The following is a 23282-nucleotide window of genomic DNA, read 5'->3' on the forward strand; positions in this document are numbered from 1 at the left end:
AGTAAGGTGCCTTTCCCGATCGACAGACCGATGTTTTGACTGATAATAATATGATGATTTATTAATGATAGTCATCTCTTAAATGTTTTGTTACGCTAGATATTATTGTCAGGTAGGTATATGATAATTACCAGACAGCTAGACCACACGACTAACTAAGTTAGGCAGCTCTACGTTTTAATAATTGGATAAAGTAATAAGCACAAAGGGTTGAACACCACCGATTAAGGCCACCGAGCCGACGGTATTGTTGGCTCAGTACGATGATCTAGCCATGTACCTATTGTGTTATTTAAATGATGAGCAGCTGAATAATATATGTTAATGAGTATTTAAAACCATAAACTCTAGCCCGCTGGTAGTGTTATTACTATCAATCAACTAGGAATAAATGTACCTACTAAGTAGGTCCATTATGAGCATTAATAATAGGAACACCTTAGTTTGTCTAGGCTCATAGTTGGCTCTGTTGTTAGAACTTGGTTTAACTAATAGGTATATACCTTTTTGTCAGGTAGGTACATTTGGGTACGGACATGTACAAATTGGACAACCATGGTACGATGCATAGGACTTTTGCTTCCATTTTTGTCACATACCCTGTCATAGGTTCTTAAATTGATAGTATAAATTATATTAATATTTCATAAAAATGATTTCGTCTAATATTTCAATAATCTAAAACTATTACTGCACCGTAGATCCTTATCTATTTTCGTATAGATAAGAGTTTATGGTACAGTGATAGCAATAACTAAACGTGTGCGTACGACCGCCATGTTTATTTTGTTAAATGTCATTTTTCAGCTTTGCCTTGTTTGTCTTCGAGTGAGTGTGTGTCTTGTTGTGAAGAATTTGGTTCTTCTTGTAAATTAAAACAAATAAATAATAAGTTATCGATGAAGTCTACCAATGCAAATCATGTGAAAACTTCTATGTGCATAATATTGTGGACATACTTCAACATAAATATGTTACCGTGATAATTCTAGTGTGAGTGCGGATCAAAGATAATGCCGATGCCGACAAGATGAAGCTTTTATCGCTGTTATTTATGATTACGACGAGTTTCGGCGTCCGTGTGATCCTCGCTCAGAGCGATAATTGTACGAGGACTAACAGTCGTGGTGATTATAAATTATGCGTTCGCAAACTTTCAGACACTCTTGCGAGTAAATTTAGTGAAATAGTGGTCAAAGAGCTCGGAAGCGAGTACACAGCGCACTTTGAAATACGAACCGCTTACAAAGTAAGTCGTTACCAGACGTCCGACAATGACGTTTTGGCCAGTATCGTCGACAAACTCAGCTATAAACTATCCTCGGCGACGAACATACTTCTTGACATGAACAATGTTATAAACGACAACAGCACTCCGTCCTTCACGCATCCTTGTCCATTCAACTCTATTCGTAAGTCAGTATTTATCAAAAGTTCCAATGTATACGATGGCCTGCCTTCACAGGACCCAAAGAATAAAATGTTGGGTCGCTTCAAAGATTTAAAAGTTAAGAGACAATATTTCTTATCACATATGGATTATGCTACTGACAGGGATTGTGCGACAATGCCTCATTCTAATTTGAGGTATTTGTATCATAAGATAGTTCATCCAGACCCCAAACTGGTAGTGTTTATAATAGACAACAATATGAAGGAGGATTCATTGCAACATGCTATAAGTGTGGCCAAGGAGACAGCATATGCATTGCAGGATACTGACATGCTAGCACTGAAGCTCACAAACATGACTGAGTTCCTAAAATTTGAAGATGCTTGCAGTACAGATGGAATGTCTGACTTGGGAAATGCTACAGAGAACAATAAACTTCTACTACGAGAATACCTATCATCTCTTGACATTGCACCAGCTAATGTCACTCCTCTATCTATAAACAAAGACTTGAAGAAACTACTTCTAGAAAAGAACTTACCCAATAATAAACTCTTCATATTCCTGACAGACACAAAAGTATTGAAGAATGATGTCTGGCTCAAGATCTTTCCATTTTCATTGAGCAAAATTGAGAGTTTAAAGTTTGCTATTGGACTTATCTATGAGAATCAAGTGGATAAGAACAGTTCCTTGGGTATATTGCACATAGACAAGTGGCACAACACACATGCCAACAATCATTCAGTAATGAGACTACACATCAATGACAGTGGGGTGGTAGGACAAGTGGCTTCAGCATTCATCTCACTCCTCCCCGGACATTACGACAGCAGAAAGATCAAGATTGAAGGCCCAGTCTGGGAAGCAACAGAAAGAGACTTCATGATCTCCTTAGTACTTCCAACTTCTAATGGTGTTCTAGGATTAGATTTGTATTGGTCTGACTTAGCTGAAGACATTGTATATTTCAAAGGCAGTAATGAAAGAAAAAGAGCATTTGTTATGGATTTTACAGGTACTGTTTTGATGCATACTTTCTTTCCTAGGCCAGAATCTGCTTCAGAAAAAATCAAGTTCACTAAACTAGAGAGTGTGGAAACATACTCATTCATTAGTACTGTCAAAGCTGAAATGTTGGCCAACAGTTCTGGCAACTTAACCATGTCTGAACAGAACTCTACTAAATCAATTATTTATTCCTGGAGATGGATTGAGAATTTGTACATAGCTTGCATAGTATCTGAAGTAAAAGAAGAGGTAGCTTTCAATAAAACTAATATATTTTTCACTAGGAGTAACAAAGAGATATTGTTCCACAGGCTGGATTTATTTCCTCCTAAAACTGGCAAGATGTGTAGGCATTTCAAACAGATTGCTACTATCGATCAGGGCACTGTATATTTGAGTCCCTCAAGCTTTCAGTCACCATTTACCTATCTGTATGACATGGGTGATGGTCAGGAAGCAGTCACATATATGCAGAACTACTTGGCCTATTTAAAGAGTGTTGCTCATGGTCTTCTCTCTAATCCTGGTCTCAAAAACGAGATACAGCAGGATGTAGGCTTCTTGAACTCAATTTTGTCCTTTTATAAGAGACAACACTTACATGGACCATACTCCAAATACATTGTCAGGAGGTATGCAGTAACTGAGAGTGGAGTCTTGGTTATGTTTCCAGGCACTGTGTTGGAGTATGACTATGAACCAGTCAGGAGACCATGGTACACTTATGCTTTAGAAAACCCTGGCAAAATAATCCTGACTCCTCCAAACTTAGATGTTGGTGGAGCAGGCTATGTGGTGTCTATTTCTTATGCAGTACAAAGTTCCTTCTATCCAACTATGGTTGTTTCAATGGATGTTACTATGGGATTCCTTTACAAATTACTTATAGATAGCTTACCTCTCTGTGCCATGTCTTATGTTAAGTGTTTTATCATGAACAATAGAGGCTACTTAGTATCGCATCCTGGATTGATGGATCCTAATAGTTCTGGGCCTATTGAACAACAACATATCACTCATAAGGAGTCTATGATTGCGATTGATATGTTAAATCATAAAGGTTTCGTTACAAAAAGACTGTGTAATAATTTCTTTGACAAAACTATACAGCGATTTTACGAATTTAATACGTCACTGCCCAATGTGCTCTCTAACGTAGTGTCAGGCGATCATTGTGTTCATTATTACATTGCCGCGATACCAGGAACAAACGCTTTTATAGGGTTAGTGAACGCGTCTTGCAATGTCGGGGCATTCTGTCCTTGCAGCATGTTCGATCGACTATGTCTTAATTGTAATCGCATGGAGCAAACGGAATGCGAATGCCCCTGTGAATGCAGCTCCGAACTCTACGAATGTCCCAACGCAAACATATCACGATTCAATCAAGATATCCCTCTTTGTGGCATGATGTTAGAAAACAATAATCATAAGTCACACTACTTCCATAACTTTGCAGAGAATTTAAAATCGTGTTTTGATTTCCAATGCGAAACTTATTTGTCGCATTCTTCCTGTTTAGGTGTTTTAGGTTGTGAATGGTGCCAAATAGACACTGATGGCAGGACTCCTCTGTCAGCTCCGTTCTGTACATCACAGTCGACTTGTTTTAACGGTGTATTAGGCGCTGTCACTCCTTATGGGGAAGGCACGTTCGGTCACGTGAATAGAGACGCTTTTGGCAGCTATTCGGCCATCGGTCCGGTCGCAGGTTGTATAGTCACTGTTAGTTTAGTTATTGCTGTGGCGATGTATTGTTATAGACAAAACGTCACCACAGCCAGTTGCCATAATTTGTACGTGGATGGTCCGGCGGAAACTTGGCACGATGCTGACGTTCAGATGAGTCATTTGCAATCAGATGATATGCATGACCAGTCTGGACAGGATAAGTTGTTGCCAGCCATGGAGATCGAAGCTCCGATTTCGCCATACAGGGTTGTGACAGGGTACAGGAGAGCGCATACCGCAGGCGGTTCTGACCATGGTTATTCTACCATGACTCCCCACGAGGATTCCGAGGCTACTGGTTTCTCAGTAAATGAGCCTATCGTATTGTCAGATGATACGAAGTCTGACGTTAGCTGCCCCTTACCCGCTAAGATCAAGCCTAGATTAAAAGCAGCTGATTTAAACATAACTGTTCTTCCCTGCGGGAAAAATAGTGTTTTAGCTCCTGTGACTGTGCATAGACATATGGAAGCACCCTAATAATTAAGTCGATTAAATAAATCTACCTCTATGTACATATTATTACATTAAAATATCGTGTTTAGTTCGGTTATGTGATAAATTTTATTTGCAGATGTTTTTAATTTGTTCGTGTACTTAGCTTTAGTCGTCCAGTATCACAAGTATTATGATAACTTAAATTTGGTGCTCTTTACGTAATTTGTTATACGATTTTTTTATAATTCTATGACATTGACTATTGATGTTCCGTATTAATCTTCCGACAATGTGAAATTATTTCGATGTATACATACCTATAGATAATTGTTAAATACTTGGTACTTAATCTAATCTTTTATCAAGATAATCTTAATGATTGTAATGGCCTCATTTAGATCAGACGGACAGTTGTTTTATGTGTGTTGATGTGATGTAAACATGCGAGCGTATGTGTATACTACTATTGCAGGGCTAATACTGGCTGTACTCAACCTTGGAGTTACGTAGACATATCAGTCAGATCATAAACACGGCAGCTATTTCCTACTCCGTAAAACTTCTTAGTTTGTGGTTGCGAGATATTTTATTTTTTACTTATTGTTTTATTATCAACGTGGGAATCATAAATAAAAATAATATTGAAAAAATCATTCTACGTACTACGCGGGTTGAGTATAGCTACGTAAGATAATTATCCATACGTAAGATACTTTTAAAAATATTGTATTCTGTAATTAGTAGCCTCTGTGTGTAATGGCGGCTTAATTAAGTCCTAAGGAACAGAATCAGGTTGTATTAAACAGGTGAATAAGAAATCGAGTAAGTTTTTATATGTTGTATTTTATGTAGTAGCTTGTAAGATATAAATTAATTTTTGATAAAGTGCCAGTGCCTCCTATATGACTAAGATATAAGGAAACTTATTTTTAAGACTGAACTCTATGTTGGCATTAATTTGATGTAATACATTTTCTTTTGTAAAATGTATGGTTTTATTATCCTGTCACTTTGTTATAATACCAAAAAGTATGTGTTTCAGTTGATTCTCATTTATTATACCAGATATTATGGCTTATTGGATTAGTCGGATTGAATCATCTGAGATTTATTGGAGTCTCCAATGTCTGTGGTTCATATACAGAGTGAGTTTGTATTGACAATAAAATATTGTCATTTTTGTAAATTACTAGGAATTTCTGAGTACTGTAGATGACAGAATTGATGAACAGAATGCAACCACGACACCTTTTTCACACTGAAGTCGTCGTAATCCTTTAGTAGTTATAGGCAGGACCCAAATAAAAAATCTAAATACAAGAATCTTAGAATATATTCAACAATATCCTTATACATAAAATTCATCACATTTAGCAGTAAATAGATCAATATTTATTCATCTTCGAAGCGTATATGCGTGTGAGTGGGTTGTGGCGAGGCAGGGGCCAGCGCGGGCGCGGGGCGCGTGTCATGCTGCGCCAGCAGGCGACAACGGCCGCGGGGCCGCCGGTGAGACATGGCACCGAGCGCGCGGGACCACTGCTCTTGCTCTTCAGGACCGGAGAGCACGCGCGCGTGGTTTGTTGCGTTTGCGCAGTACTGGAATACGATAAGCTTTAAGTTAGTACAATATACATTTTTAGAGTATGATTTGTAGTATTCGGGATCAATGTGAAAGGTTCTTTGATGATTTCTAGCATAATCAATCGTTTTGATTTTTCTAAAATATATGCCTTATGCTTATGTTTTTAGTGGGTGTTCGAAGGTAACGCTTTGTCAATGGTCTACACAATGGTTGTCATCAGAATATTTGTTACACTACAGCCATGCATATAACAGCATCTTTTCAAATCTCTATTTTACTGCTTTATTGAAGATGACACTGCACAACCAACTCGCAAGTATACTATTATGTTATAGAGCTGTTATATCGAAAGTACAGTGAAAAGATATAGATAATAGTTACCTCTTCGGCAGCTTTGGCAGTATCGAACCTAATAATAGCTTCAGTTTGACTTTCTTTCACATCAACGTGTAAAGCATGAATGTTGCTTCTGATCTGAAAAAAATGCAAATATAAATATTATTGCACATTGAAAAAAAAAAAACAAAACAATACTTTCCTAAGATATAAGCTATCATAGTTCAGACAGGAAAGCAGAATAGTCGGTAGATTTAGACACACCATTTTTACTGTCAATTTGAAATGTAGATTTACCAAATTCTTGAGCTTTACTTACTAAATAATATTGATAAAATTCGTTCAAAAACTTACTGTTCTTTTGGTAAGTCTTATGTCTAAACATGGCTCAGGTAAGATCTCCTTCACAAATACTCCAGGTATTTTCTCTGGTGGACCACTCTTCTTAGCATGTTCCGGCTCATCTGATGGTATACCTGAAAAATAATAACATATATATAATAGAATCCCCAGAGGAGCCCCAGAGGAGCTCGTGGCTTAGTTAACGACAGCCGCGAGGATCGATCTCTGAGGTTAAGCCACGCTTGCCGAGGTTGTTCTGTGGATGGGTGACCATCTAACACATATCGAGTTCCTCCGTGTTTCGGAAGGCACGTTAAATTGTGGGTCCCGGCTGTCATTTTCGAAGATATTTGACGGTCGTTAACAGTGGTCAGAAGCTTGAAAGTCTGACAACCAGTCTTACCGAAGGGTATCGTGTTAAATCCCAGGTAACTGGGTTGTGGAGGTCAGATAGGCAGTCGCTCCATATAAAACACTGGTATTCAGCTGCATCCGGTAAGACTGGAAGCCGACTCCAACATAATTTGGAAAAAAGGCTAAGCTGATATATATATATAATAGAATCCCCAACACATCTATAGGACAGTTATAGGAATTTTCCAATACTGGTGGTCATAAACTAGTACAATATCAATTTATTTTCAATTCTCAATCTATACTAATATTATAAAGCTGAAGAGTTTGTTTGTTTGTTTGTTTGATTGTTTGTTTGTTTGTTTGTTTGTTTGAACGCGCTAATCTCAGGAACTACTGGTCCGATTTGAAAAATTCTTTCAGTGTTAGATAGTCCATTTATCGAGGAAGGTTATAGGCTATATATCATCACGCTACTACCAATAGGAGCAGAGTACGGGTGAAAAATGTTACAAAAACGGGGAAAATTTTGACCCATTCTCTTAGGTGACGCAAGCGAAGTTGCGCGGGTCGGCTATAAGAAATAAGCACAAAACTTTCCCACGAAACAGATTAGATTAACAAAATGTTTGATAGCTATCTCTTTCTCGTGAGAAAAAAAGAGATGACGAATCCAGAAATATAAAAAGTCACAAACCTGTCTCAGCTTCAACAGATGGCGCTGCCGGCGCAGGAATGCTAGAATACTGATGTTTCTGACTATGCATATTAGTTTTCATCTCCTTCATATATTTCCTTTGTAAATTCAAGTATTTATTTCTAAGGGCCTTCCATTCTGCTTTAGATAATACTTGTAAACCCCATAAAGCGCCTCTAGGGGCTTCGTTTTTAGTTAAATTGTTCTTAGCGTTACTTCTTTCCTTTGCTGTACGTTTTCTTGTTTTTTTCTTCCGAGGCGTGTCGCCGTCCTTGCCTTCGTCGTGGCTTGTCATCTCGTCTTTTGATTCTAGATCTGATATTTTATGCTCCTGTAAATAAAAAGCAGTTTGAATAAAGTTATACAGGATATTCAATGGTATGAATAAACTGTAGTTAATATTGTATTATAGAGATTAATTTTATTTAAAAAATAGCTCTTTTTGATTAATAAGCCTTGATATGCACTTACCTCTGTAGGTGTTGTGACACTCACTATGCTTTTGTTTTCCTCCTAAAATAATGAAACAAAACTTTATTAATGCAGTATACTAGCCAATCCAAAGATTTTTACTCCCAAAAGAGAAACAACAATATATATTTTGTTCAATCCAGTCCTGTCCAAGGGCATTCCTGGCAAGGGGTGAAGGTAAAGGTGTCAAAGGAACAATGACTGAAATGAAGCTTAAATGCATGGTAACAAATACTCACAGTAGGAGTAGGAGTCTCTACTCTCTTCTCACTATCAGACTCACTCCCCAACTTCAACTCAAGACTCTTCTGCGGTGTCTTCTTCTCCTTCTTTTTCTTCTTCTTAGGAGGTTCATACTCTTCTTTATTTTCTTTACTATCATGAGTGTCATGTACTGTTTCATCTACTGAGAACATTTTGATAGAAGATAAGTCTTCTGGAGGCATGAATGTGGGGAGTTTGCAACCCATCTTTGTGAAGGTGGTGATGCATTTCTGGGCATCTTCTGGTTTGTTGTATTCTATGAAGGCAAAACCCTGGAATTAAAGAAAAATGTTTGTCTGGTAAGAAAGTGATAATATAAGTATCTTTACAAATAATACAAATCACATATTACTAGATTATTTAGGAATAGGAAGGCATTCTTTACAATAGTATGAAGGCAGTTCAACTACAACCACTTATATAGAAAATACTGAGCTTTTAACCATGTTAATAGTATTTTTTTAAGCTAAATGTAGTTATAACTGACTTCAATCAATGAATGGTAGATTTTTTTTTTATTTTAAGGTTAACTAATTACACTAAAAAAAGTTCATAACTTACTTTAATCTTCTGTGAGTTCTTAAACTTGGGTAATGAGATGTATGCCACTTGCCCATAGTCAGAAAACACTCTCTCCAGCCACTCCCTACTTGCTGTCACTGGTATAGACTCTACATACACAGTCCTGGAGTCAGCATCGTAAGGTAGCACTGGAGTTTTACGCTTCACCTGAAAAAACATACATTTTTATATACAACTTCATCCTTTTTATATTCTCCAATGAATACAGAGAACATGTACTTATCATGTTTTTTGCCAACTGTATTGAGGTTTTCCTTCATTTTAATAATGGCTGGGGACCTTTTGGCATGTAATCAAATACTAGTACAGTCCTACAGTTCCAAAAATCAGAGTATTATGTCAAAATCAGAAACTAAAACTAGACTGTTGTTGTTAACTAGAATGTTCTTAGCACAGTCAGCATCAATGTAGTTGTAAACTAATTGGAGTATACATGAATTGTTGCATTCCAAAATGGGCCATTTACCAGATGGCTCACCAGGCTCACCTACCTGTTGCTACATTTATGACAGCACAGAATTTCGGTGTCAGGCTGATAAAATACTGTTAATTATCTTTGTGACAGTATCAGGGTGGTAAAACTCACATCTACAATATTTCATTAGAACTAAAAGAAGAATCATAGAAGTTGCTTTATAGTCTAAGAAAGCTTCTTACCTTTAATCTATCTTCTGATAGTTCCAAGAGTGTAGAATTCTTCATCGCCTTAGCAATATCAGTAACATCTTGTGTTAGAGACCGAATTTTATTGAACTTCAGAAACAATTCAATAGGCACATACGGATTTCTATTTACAAGGCCTCCTAGAAATCTATCTTTGGACAAGTTAGCGTCGCTGAAGTAGAACTCCATTTGTTTGAGGATATTCTCGTAAAGTTGCTTCTTACGATGTCGTACCCGCTTTCTCGGACTGTTTTCATGTTTAGCTTCCTCAACAACAGTTGTTTCCGTACCGGTCATTGTGAATACTGCAAAATTGAACGTATAAATGATTTTAATTGCTTGTATCTTATAAAACTAACTTATAACGGACGTAGAATTTATTTATGATTCATTAGTACAAATAAGAAACTTACTTCGAAAACAAGAAGTATTGCAAAGACTGTCCAGTGTCCTGCAACGAAATTCGCAACCTACGAATGACAAATGACAGATGTCACATTAAGTCATTTAATAAAGAAATGCGGATTGAAGTCACGCAAATAGTAAAAATCGACTAAATACTAATACAATGCTGTGGAGTGCTACCTATTGAAACAGAAAAATATAACTATTTTCGTCCATCATAAAAAAGGATATCTCATGAGACATTAAATTGTCTTATAGTAAAGCTTTTAAATATTATAAACATTGCTACCATTAATTCTTTATCTGGATTTTAATTATTTCCGTTAATTTTAGTCGATTATTTTTGAACGAATAGTCTACTACCTGTGGCTTTTTTTACCAGTGGCACATTACAGATAGTGATGTGTTATTCATATTTGGTTTAAAGATACCTATACAAATTATTTAACTGTAAAACATTATTAAAGTCACAATATGAATCGGTAAATTGGGAGTAGTTATCTGGTTGTACATTTTTTGGACGAATTTATTATAATATTTTCATATAAAAGATTCGATAACGTGAAAAAAATATGCACTTCACATAATTTTAACCAAAGTGCTTTATATTTAAGCTTGCTGACCTGGGAACCGTCAAAACAAATACCGTAAAACGGGGTGAATAGAATTCGCGGGGTGAATAGAAAAAAAATCAGGAAAGTTTTTAAGCCCAATGTTTGAGTACTCCTCGTTTAAGAATTTTGTTCAAATTTGAAATGATTACACGTCGATATTACTTCTCTGCGGTGTCATAATTGTTTAAATGTTTAAATTGATATTTATACCCAAAAAATTGCTTCAAAGTCAACCGTCCTCGAATGCCTTAATGGTCCATACATTTTTTTCAAAACTTTGGATTTAAAGTGGAATTTCTTTTCTAATGAGTTGTTTGGAGTGTTTATCTCTTTAGGTGTATATTTATCTATAAAGATACAATATTGTTAACTGAAAAAACGTTTTAAAACACAATTCTTCCATTCACCCCTCTGGTCGTTTCGATTCACCCCTATCGCTGGGTGAATAGAAATTGACCATTTTTTTAATGAAATATCGTAAAACTATGCATATTTTTGGACAAATATGGTTTTAACTCTTTCTTCATGGCGCCGGACATGATATAAAACAACCTGACAATAAAAATAACAAGTTATTCGCTACAAATTTTTAGGACAAAGTTGAAAATTGTTTCTATTCACCCCGTTTTACGGTATATATTTAACCACTAGAATGACGCAAATGTCTGAAATTTTATTGTAATGAAAAAAACGATTTCTCGTTTCGGTATTAGGTACTTACTAATCGATGTATCACTATAATGTATATCGAATATCGATAACAGTCGATAACGTGAGTGCACCTCACTATGGTGCTTAGTACATTTTGACATTCTGGATTTTTGGTGGTCCTGTCGAGATAGAGTATGTGGGAAAAATCATTGTTTGTTAGTAATTAGGCAGGTGTTATTTATCGTGTACAATGTTCTAATATGTTAGTCATTATTGATTTAATATCGAATAGTAATTTGTGTGCATTCATTCGGTGTGCGTCCGTTGAGTGTGCCATTCATAGATTTCTCAGATAGGTCTGTGCGGAGAGACGAAGATGATTTTGATCTACAATAGTGATATTATTTCCGCATAATTGTGTTTATTATTCACGATGACTACGGTTGCGAGATCAGCTAAAGTTAGTTTAAAGTCCCTCGAAGTGCCGACGGCTTTACAGGAGGGAGAGAAATTCATCAAGTGGGATGAGGTACTTTTTTATATTATTTTTTTCAAATTCCTAATGTTACTGTTTTGTATATGATGTTGACAGACATCTCACAGTCTGTTGGCGTTATGCAAATGCAGGAGCATATGTTTCATATTATTTTGTTATTATACTTTCTTATTTGAATCTGTTACATGTTATCCTTTGGCTTGGGGACAGTGTGTTTATCTTTTGTTTATAATTTTGCATAGATATTGCTCACAATATTATTTTGTTATTTAACTCACACTGTATAATCCACAGAAAAATATACAAATTGTTATTTCCCTATATTCTCATAGTTTACTTAAAGTGTGACAATGCATGGGTAAACCCATAGTATTGATCATATTTACTTGTTTATTATTATTTGTGTAAACTGTTATTGCCTGTAGTTCAAACTAGGTATTTATGTAGCACCTTACAAAATTTCCAAGAAGCTAGGTAGATTTATTATAAATACTTTTTTTTGTTGTTTTTAATACACTTAAAAAAAATATAAGTATATTATTTAGTGAGTAAATCCTTAATTTTACAAAATATTTTTTTCATTTAAGAGTATTGTATTGTAAAACTAGATCTATCTAAAAACAAATAATTTACTTATTTGTTTGTCTCACAGGACTCAGGCACAGGTCTTCCAGTCACCCTGCGGGTGGACCCTAAGGGCTACTTCCTATACTGGACTGACCAGAACATGGAAGTGGAAATGCTGGACATTGCCACCATCAGAGATGTCAGGACTGGAGGACATGCTAAAGTACCAAAGGTAAGTTGATAAACAGTAAGAACTTCTAGGCCTCTTAAAATTTTCTAATTTTCAAATATTTTAGCCAAATAAAAAATCTAAATTGTATGCTACAAAGTCCCTAAAACTTTAGAAAAAGAAATGTCACTGGCATTATAACATTAAAAAAAAAATACTTTTGAACCAGTCTTGCAGGTTCTAGTTTTGAATACCTGCTTTTTTGGAATTGAGTGTGACATAATTTCATTATTTTGATTTATTTCTATATTTTCTATATGTTTAACCTAGACATTACAAAGTCTAGAATATTTTAAACACAATGGAAAAATAATACAATAGTTCATGATTATAATAGTAAGATATCTTCATTGCTTAGCAGGCTACCTAACATTTCATACTAGAATATGTAATGAATAGTCTTTTGTTCAGTAATGAGACATAATAAGGTTTTATTACTGAATTTGTTATGGTTCTGCTATAAAACTCACCTGTGGAAGGTATGAACAGTCTTATAGGTATTTTCAAATGTTATTTTGTGGTTTTATGATCATTTGTGTTTAAGGAAAAAGTATCTTATAAATTATGAGAATGATAATCAAATTAGTTTTATAGACTTCAAGGCTAATGACAATCACTGCTCAGTCTATGTCTATAGATAGATAGCTTTTTGGAAGCATTAAAGTTCAGTACTTCTGTTTTTTTAGGCAGTTCAACCATTTTATTATGATTAATGAACAGTGCATAATATCGCGCGTACGATGTTCTTACAATGCAATCTTCGCATAGTAATTCTATAGAGCGGCAGATGCTTAATAATGTTTGAGACAAGCGATTCTGTATTCAGCAATCGCGTTATAGCGAAGAAATTCAGGGAAATCGAAAAGCTTAGAAATTGAGTAGATCACTTATGTCCCGAAACTAAAAAGTAAACAGTATCGTCCTTTCCATAATTTTCCGCCATTTTTTTACCAATTTTCATAAAACCTCATAATGAAACACTCTATTATGAAAACCCCATCTCAATCTATCGCGAACGTGCAGACAAACAGACACGCAGTTAGAAAATTAGTGGTAAAGTACAGAACTTTACCAGCTTACTTTAAAAACGATCAAACTGTACTTATTTCGTAGAAAAATGCTGTAGAATATATTTATGTATGCGACATTTTACAAATTAAAAAAGTATACACGTATAATAGGAACCTCTCTTCGCTTCCGCGTCCCACAAATATTCTACAAGGGTCATCTGTCATATATCAATTTTCGCGTGATTGATATGAAAGTTTATTGGACAGCTTATATTGTTACGTTTTGCCAATAGCCCGCCATGAATTCCCGTAGCTGCACTGAGGGGAAATAGAATAAAATATGGGGCAATAAAAAATCATGAATGCTTCAGACGGGCGACGTTTTAATAAATGGGGAACTGCGTTTGTAATGTATGATATTGGCGCAGAACGATTGCGAAAGAGCGTTTCAGCAATAATTCTGCAGTATTGTCATATACTAGTTAGTCTTACAGTAAAGTTAATACAAAAAAAACCTAAAAATACTGCCAGTTTTAAAGTAACGATGTCCCGGGTAAGATAACTGTAATGTGGTTAAACTTATAGAATCAGTGTATTGTTAATTTCACCACGAAGAAACTTATAAAATCTTCAGATTCAAGGGCATTGCCATACGAAACACTAATAAGAAGATAAGTAAGTCTCTCATGAGGTCTTAGTAGTTCAATATCTTCTCTACGAACAGGTTGACCATTTACCAAAAAAAAGTAAAAAAGCGTTTCCGATACATAAGTATTTAAAAACATGAAGAAATACGCCCAAAGATCATTAAAATCCTAGTCCAGTCCCACTGTAGTAATAGGATACCATTTAGTCAGTACAGTTAAGAAAGTCGTTCGTTTCGAGTTGTTACTTCACAGTTGGATAAAGTTCGCGAATAAATGAAAGAACTTCACTTTGAACTGTGCCGTGGAAAGTTGACACTGGACGCCTCTTGTTTTCGTGTCCGATAATATTGCTCTTGTTTATTGTATAGCTTTTTAATCTTAGATTTGGTTTTAGCCTTTGAAAAACAGTTTTTATAAGCATTTGTTTAGTGTCTGAACATCAATGTTGTAGTTAATCCTAACGGACAAAAGACCGAATAGAAATTTTGGTTAAGTTATCGTTGCACATCTCATTGATTTTTGTTCGCATTTTCCTTACATTTTTAACACCCGTATCTGTATGATTGTATACAAATCTGCGCGTATATACGGTATACAGATTCGCGCGTGTGTAAGCACGTAGGTATCATTTGACAGGTGTTGCTATAGGCGAAATCGAGTGAACACGCGCTGAAAATACGCACGGAAAACATTCATAAGCTAAGTAATAGATAGCGTAGAGTATCTCTAGGTTTTTAATTGTATAGCAATTTTATCGTTACAGCTACAATATATGCAAAATTTATTAGACCGTGAAATCACATCAAATCTACCAGTTGAAAAAAATAATAACAAATTAATTGCACGCATCTATCTCACTCGAGTTTTCTCGACATTTACGCTCGCATTATATACACAATGTAATGAATCTAGTTACAGAGATTAACTCGCACTTCACACTACATTTTGTTTAATTTCTATGCGCAAGCGCCATAATGAACATGAATTATTATGACGTAAGTGGTTATACCGCGAACTAGTATCATAAATAGTTCTAATAAGAAGAAAACATTACATCTCGAAGGATTTAGTCAAGAGCCATATTTGAATCGATTTCATGGTTTTGGCACATGACAAAGACGCCTATCGCATTATTTGTCATATTCACATTCTCACTAGTTAACAGTTTTTCTTAAATTAGCGATTGACTTATGTTCCGTTATTCATACTAAGAGTGTAATTATGCTTCATACCGACTATCTCATTTATTCTACATTACGATGATCATAATTGCAAATGTATCTAATTGCTCTTGTTCCATTCTATTGAGTTTGATATACCGTATCACCCCTATAAGTAAAACATCATGAGCAGTCTCCGCAGATCGCACGACAAACTTTCTCATAACTTATCCTCATATCTGCTAAACGATCGGAAAGTTCACGTTTTAAAAGTCATGTATCAAATAGCAAAGTCCGAAGTATCGCTCGTGAAGATTTAACGTCGTCATCAATGACCATTAATACCGTAATAGTCCGCAAAGTAATATCTTTTTCACTGCGCCGAGGCAATGTCAACTTTGTCGTAATTAAGTTCATCAGTCTCCACCATATAAGCGATTCTATAGATGGCAGGCAGGAGTATTCATACCATACCTATTCCGCCATAAAACAACTTTCATATGTCTATTGTTCTTCATCTTAAACTAATCCAAGTGCTTACATACTTCTGTACCAAGTGCGGAAAGTTTTGCCAGACTTGGAACAAATTCATTGTTTGTCAGAGAAAATGCCAAACGGCGCTCAAGTTTGCCTATATAGAGTAACCATTTGCACCTAATCTTTTATAATAATAACATTATCATTAGACAGGCTGCTGACATAAATATTGTAAGGCAGGTTATTCATTAAGACATTTCATGTTATGGTACCATAAAGTGTCAATATCGTGTTGGTGGTGCTGCGTGGCCCGTGGTGCTGGGGAGCCATGACGGGACATAAAATTATAGGGCGCGGTAGTGGTAATTTCACTGACACTAGAGCTGCCAGCTAGCGTCGCTCGCCCTAATAACTGTCCTGTCGTAGTCATCGTAATAACAGGCTAACGTGCTTTTAGTTCAGTACTAACTATGTAGGTACGGTAACAAGGGTAAAATAACTTTAATCTGAAGTATTGTTCTCTGATAACAATTTCCGAGTGATATATTCCCTCGATAATTTCAAAAGGCACTTGTTTGTTTCTATCATGGTTGGGTGGCAAGTGTTTACTCGCGTGCGGTACTAGACAGTTTCATGTCGGTTTCACCACATGCGGTGTTCTCTACTACTAGTCCTTAGGGGATGTGATAACTACAAACACGTTTTATAAGCGGATCATTGACCCTAGTGCAGTTTTATTAGACACAGTAAAATGTGTTCCTCTACATCTTTATCTTAGTACAGACTGACCTGAAATCCCCTAGACGTAAGATTACGGTCCTTTTGTGGTAACCGAGGAGTTGTTCAAACGAAATGTAGGACCAAGATTATTCGGGGTAGCAAAAAAATCACACACTTATTGTAGTCTTATTCAGACAAAGTCATATTGAGCTGATTTTATTTTGATTAAATTAACTGATTACACATGGTTAATCTTTGTTCTAGAAGACAATAATACATTTTCTAACAAAGTGCTTTAGTGAAAATGTCAGAGAAAAGACATTCTACTAATCTTGCCAAAATTCATGCAAACGTTTTAATTATGAGATACCCTTAAACACACGCATGCCTATTATCGAGCCATGGGGGTCTCATCATTACTTCCGAGGTTTAATTAATTAACACCACTAATAATGAAAATGGAATTACGTTTTAAACTAATTTAATTAACACACCGATATGAAACTAATATAAAAAATACTCTAGTGACAAAATTAGAACATAATTAATATCGGTTGCTTATCGCCATCGCGTTTGCTAACCAGAGCGGCACGATATCATAGATATTATTATGTAATACCTCATGTGGCTGCTAAGTAATTTTTCAAACTTAATTAATGACTATCAACACGAACAAAATTAGGTGTATACTGTACACAATGACATGTTAAATTATGTTAGTTAATATTACGTTGAAACGGCTACATGTTTCCAAAGGGAACGTCTATATGTGTATTTACGAGGGCGTCGTATACAATCAGATATTCTCCTATAGATGTTAATAAACTGTGTGATGGATGTATTGGAGCACGTTGTTGGATGTTCGGTATTGGTTGCACCACCTGCCTTGTCGTTCCAAATTGAAGTACCAATATGTGTTAGTCTGGTATTTGCCGGTTTTGGGATAGAATACTGTTTATTTATTTGTGTATTTGTGGGTCACTGTGCTCGTCTGATGATGTTATATTAACGTGGTTTTTATAAATCGTATTGATGAACTTAACTGGATACCGATTGATAACACTTAAGCAAAGCGTTGAGAGTCAAAAGAAGAACGTAGTTGTAATCACCTGACCGTGTTCGTTCAGTCATCAGAAAAACTCAACGTCAATTTTGCAAGGCTAGTCCCCAATAAAACGAAAGAAAAGAGGTTACTCATCGAACCATACAATAAATTGTTTGAACTACTGTCAATTTCAAACGTTTGTGTACAATAAAATGGACGTCAATGCTATTTTTGCATACGCTTGTTATACAAGTTGATGTCGTTAAATACATTACGGGTACCCCGTAGGTGTGCAATGTAGACATTGTCCGGTCGGTGTCAATATTACATAAGGTGACCCAAAGCAAACAGTGCTGAAGTGGCGTGGGCCGTGGCGATATTTTACCTGAAACTCGTGCCCATATACCTCTACTTGTACTCGCTACTTAGGTAATGAGTCCCGAATCTTCGATATATTTGGCTCCTACCAAGCACGCTTTTAACGCATTCCAGGTTAATTCGTAATGTCGCGAGGAGAGACGTGCTTTACGACAACATAAGTTTGTCGCTCCACGCTTTTAGCTAAATCCGATGTACGAAGTTTTCTCGTTGTAGAACTCATTATAATAATGGATAAACCTAGGACTTATGTAACATAGGATTAAGTTGTATGTACACATTTACATTTTTATAACATTCTTACATACTGACAATGGTGAAGGGTATGAGACATAATATATTATAATAATAAAATTTATTAACATAATCTCGTCTGAATATCTCCATCGAGTGGGATAAGAGAAATAACGTGCTAAATCGAAATGGGTAGACAAACAATACAACTATGATGCTTTAAGTCTTGCAGTGCGGTTTATTTAAGCAGTATTAATTAAATACAAAACGTCATTTTGAAACGTATTGTGGTCAGCGTCTGAAATACACTTGAACATAAAAACAATTGGTACCTACACGTGGAACTAAAGTAATAACTCGGGTACTGGCCGTCAATGAGCTCTCACAGAAATTTCACCACAAAACTCGCTTCGTGCTAAACTCGAGCTCACCAATTCTCAACCTGCTGTTATACAATTTTGATAAGATTATGTACACATTGTATAGTCATTATCAAGCGTAAATATCAGTTTTCAGCTGTAATTCATTCGTCTGAGACGCAGATGAGATCATCCTAGTAATGTCCACCTACACTTGCGGAAAGAATCTGCTCTTAGAATGAGTTTCACGTATAGACACGGGAACTATTCTGGATATATTTGTGACCTTTCGTCGACTCGGCTATAATAAGATTGCCTATTTGGCGTGGACACTGAGTCACCGAGCAATTAATTATTTTTTACCTGGCTGCTTCTAAACGAATTGTATCTATACTAGCCGTTAAAGCTGGTTGTTTAGTTTTTGTGTTGATAATTATGTCCGATTTCTTCACTTCTGGATAAGTGTCGATCAGTTTAAGTGGACAATTTTGGATACATTGGCTGTCACTTTTGCATATTTGTCATCTAACTGACCTAATTGTAATCCATGTAAATGGCCCTGATGACTATCGATTAAAGAAATATCCGTTGGCTGTTGTTATAATCTACCTTTTCCGAGGAAATGAGAAAAGCGACCAGTAGATATATACGTAACTCGTAGGTATCTAGCGAAAATCGGCAAAATTATGTTTAATTTTGTGCTTCCTTTTATCGCCGGTGGCAGTAAAAATGAAGCAAAAATTATACTTTTTTAGAATTCCCAATAATATTTCTAATACATTCAAGTTCTACGAAACTAATTTTCATAGACAAATCAAGCGTTTAATATTTTTGTTTCTATGAATACTTACTATTAATATGAAAACATATTGAAACAATGATATAATTATTGTATGTAATATCGAGTATTTCGACCCGATATTTCTTAGTAGCCATCCGGAGTTTGGAACTGTTCCCAGTAGCCGCTAAGCTTACTCCCTTTTAATATCAGACCTGCTACAAGAGGTTGTGTATTTTCATCATCAATCCATGAGTCATGCAAAAATTACTTTAATAGTTTATTTCCTTTTAAATTCAAAAGATATGTCCAGAACGCTTTTTTGTTCCCTTTTCCCATTTCTGCTGAGCCCTTGAGGGAACCGCAGACGTGAGGTTATCTTATTGAAATGTAGCGACGATCTCTTCACCGTCTATATTGGAGCGGAGTATGAACGTGGGGTCTGTAGTACGCAGGCCACGTATAGGTTAATCCTTACATGCTCCACATTCACCGTATGCCTTATATCACGAGTTTCGCCAGAACAGATTAAACGATATTGTGTTCCATTAATCATTTCATCTTCGCAAGCCGTTTTCACGTTGAGTTGAATTTTAATTTTACAATCAGATAGTGAGACTCGCATTCAGATTCAAGGCACGCTCTTCGATTTTATTAAGTGATGTACCCATTAGACATTCAATTTTTCGCGTTAGGGTTGATGGAGAAATAAAATAAGACTACAAGAGTTTCATAATGTTATTCTTAATGCATTAAGGAGTCTAGCGTCTATATAAGGCGTTGTAGTGCACATTTAGTCTTATAATGCAAATAGAGAAATTTAGTCACTTGATGATTCTTCATAGCAATAGATTGTTTAGACCAAATACTATCCACGATCTGACATAGTTTTCAGCTAAATTGTCATTCTGATAAGTTAAAACTGGGTTTTAACTTGCAGGTTTACACTTCATGATTATTCCGGGGATGTCTATTCGTAATTTGGTTGACGTTTCGAACAGGTTATTGTGCCGTGGTCACAGGCTGACTCATATTATAATGATATAATACATAGTAATGCCTCCCATGACGACTATTCCCGTTGCGTAATATTTAAATTACAGCAAAATGTCCTCTCTCCTTCTATAAATATTTACCAGTCTTCCATGACACGATTATTGCCATCTACTATCCAGAACTTTCTTGGAAAAGGAAAGATAAAACAGAGAGGACTCTCAAATCCATCTACAGTCATTAAAAATCACTTTACTGCCAATATCAAAGGCATCGTTCCTTTTTTTAACAATTTGCATATTTTAGTGTTTAGAGCTTTGAATAATGAACGATATGTTAATGAGATATCGACGGATTGTTATATGCATGCGGTGGTGCGCGAACATTACCGCCTGACCGGTCGTTATCGATTCCGTGTCATGCACTAATTTTAGAAAAATCTATTCTATAAATCATAGCTTCGACACGACGAGATCATTCTATTGCTTTATATTTATACACACATTTTATTATTTAGGACAGTCGAAGCAGTTGAAGTATCAAACACTGTTACTCTGTACACTGTTTATAATTCAAACGATTCTCATTGCTCGTTTATATTTCGAATTCCATACCGCTTCCTCTATATTTTTAAGATGCTTTAAGATTTTCTGGAAATGTGAGCACATTTCAATAACTGGATGCGCTTACCGAGAATCAAACAAAGAGTTCTAATATAATCAAAGGAGGATTACACTTTTGTTTGCCGATCTCTTGATTGATGGATTTAAAAACACAGCCGACAGAGTTATTTGTCCTTGTCTAAATATTAACGCGAAACACCTTTGTTTCTTAATTTGATCCCAAAATGTTTACGATTCTCAGAGATCATTCACACCGCGTGAATTAGTTAGACAAATGGCTGCATGTTTTTAGTGGATTTTCTGTAAAAAAACAATTTTGACTGTGACGGATGGCTGGAAATTACTATTTTCATTAATTCAGGAGTTAATTTGTAAGTTTAATACTTTAATAATGTTTAGTATTACGATTGTTTTATTATTCGCGTAGGATTTAACGAGTTCTATATTAATGCGACATAGTTGTTGTGGTTTATTGTATGATTATGAGTTTCCGTTGTTCCCACGCCTGGTCTGCTGTAAAATGCTGCGTCCTGGATCACTATTACTTTGGTAATTTCCTTCATTTTTTCTTGTGAATAACTAGCATTTATTAATCTTGTCGCGTGGTATGTTGGCTTTTGCTCTCCGGTTTTCTTGTAATATTCATATTAAGTATAATTTATATTTTCGAATATGTTCAATTATTTCATATTGTAGCTTTAAAAACCATCGACTTATTACAGTTTCACTCTAAAAGGTATATGTATCCATTTTATTCTACACCAGATCTATATATCGTATCGGATTTTAAAACGATTCTACGAGAGTTTAATTTATCTTCAGTTGTATCAGCGTAGTACAGCTTGGTTTTCCATTACAGTATTGTGGATAATTCCACTCGCTACAGTCGGCCGGTACATAGGCTTTTACTAAATTGCTCCACAATACCCCGTTCAGTTCGGTTAATACCGGCTAAATCCTCGAGGTTTTCCAACAATCTCGCCACGGAACGTCTGGTCAAACGTCAATCATTTCAGAAATGTTGCTATGTAATGTACGTGTATCCGACAATTTCGGGACTCGATATCTCTGCGATGTGAATGCTTTCTCTATTCTTATTTGTTTCATAAAGTGTATTACTATTATACCTTGTTATTTAAATAGGTTTACGAAGCTCAGTGAGGTGTTGAACAAAATAAACATAAATACAAAATCTGAAAAAAGTAGATATAGAACTAATTCCTGAAAAAGAATCCACAGAAGTGGGAAAAAAATGTCATCCAGCTAACTACAAAAACTGTCAGCCTTCATCCACATAGCAAAAAAAGAAAACATTACCAAGACTCATTGTAAGAACGAGACTAGTTCTACTTAATACAAAACCTAGTTCAAAAGAAGCACACTAATTAAGCTGCAAGAAAAGCACCACGAGAAACAATCAAGGCTCTATTAAAAGCTGCTGAACGTATAATAGAGAATAGTCGTCTAATGGTGCGAGGGAGCAAACGTTCTGCTTTAAATGAACGCGTATTTCATTTGTAATCTTTTTACTTTTTCATTTGGAATTCTATTATCGATTCTGCAGCGATGCAGCGGCTTTCCTGAATCCCTCTTAGTTATGTTACGTCAACGTGCTTACCAAACCTGACGCTTGTCGCATCTTTGCCGTCGGATTGGAAAGCATATTTACTTTGTTAGAAGCGTTGTGTACCTGAATGCATAAATAAAAAAAATATTTACAATTTTTAAAATGAACTTCTTGTTCGAAAAGGAAGCCAAGTCTTCGGTATCGATACGTCTTTGTTTTAATTTAGATTTTTACAAGTATTGGAATTATTTTTAAAGCTTTTGTTCACCGTTCTAAGTTGATAGAGATCATAGCAATCACTAATGCTTAGTTTCAGGAAATGAAACGATGTTATTTTTCTATGTTCTCTGGATACGAACGTAAAAATACATTATTTAACTAGGGCATAGGTCTATCTATAAAATACACTTTTTATATTGGCGAAGTAATCGCGTGTTAACCCTTTAGTTTCCACTCTACGTA

The 23282-nt window shown here is 35.6% G+C and overlaps 3 protein-coding genes across 6 annotated transcripts in view; 2 read left to right on the top strand and 1 right to left on the bottom strand.

Annotated features, from left to right (window-relative positions):
• Positions 1 to 816: 816 nt before the first annotated feature.
• On the top strand, positions 817 to 5559 carry LOC142975282 (VWFA and cache domain-containing protein CG16868). Its single transcript, XM_076118028.1, has one exon. It carries the CDS (start codon positions 1031 to 1033, stop codon positions 4613 to 4615), a length of 3585 nt encoding a protein of 1194 aa, XP_075974143.1. The 5' UTR covers positions 817 to 1030; the 3' UTR covers positions 4616 to 5559.
• A 329-nt stretch (positions 5560 to 5888) lies between these two features.
• LOC142975633 (la-related protein 7-like) lies at positions 5889 to 10349 on the bottom strand. Its single transcript, XM_076118605.1, has 9 exons — positions 10281 to 10349; positions 9862 to 10172; positions 9184 to 9351; positions 8598 to 8894; positions 8359 to 8400; positions 7888 to 8218; positions 6849 to 6970; positions 6540 to 6632; positions 5889 to 6172 (listed from the first exon to the last, which is right to left on the bottom strand). The coding sequence occupies exons 2-9, from the start codon at positions 10162 to 10164 to the stop codon at positions 5966 to 5968; spliced, it is 1563 nt and encodes a 520-aa protein (XP_075974720.1). The 5' UTR covers positions 10165 to 10172; positions 10281 to 10349; the 3' UTR covers positions 5889 to 5965.
• Positions 10350 to 11707: 1358 nt separating this feature from the next.
• The window catches only part of LOC142975279 (1-phosphatidylinositol 4,5-bisphosphate phosphodiesterase classes I and II-like), a 58113-nt gene continuing 46538 nt past the window's right edge, over positions 11708 to 23282 (top strand). For all 4 annotated transcript variants that reach the window (XM_076118022.1, XM_076118024.1, XM_076118025.1 and 1 more), the window contains exons 1-2: positions 11708 to 12066; positions 12686 to 12832. In XM_076118022.1, the coding sequence (XP_075974137.1) occupies positions 11971 to 12066; positions 12686 to 12832 (243 nt within the window). In that variant the 5' untranslated portion in view covers positions 11708 to 11970. The remainder of the gene's footprint in view (positions 12067 to 12685; positions 12833 to 23282) is intronic.

The sequence above is a fragment of the Anticarsia gemmatalis genome, chromosome 9 (assembly GCF_050436995.1).
Source record: "Anticarsia gemmatalis isolate Benzon Research Colony breed Stoneville strain chromosome 9, ilAntGemm2 primary, whole genome shotgun sequence".
NCBI classification, from domain to species: domain Eukaryota; kingdom Metazoa; phylum Arthropoda; class Insecta; order Lepidoptera; family Erebidae; genus Anticarsia; species Anticarsia gemmatalis.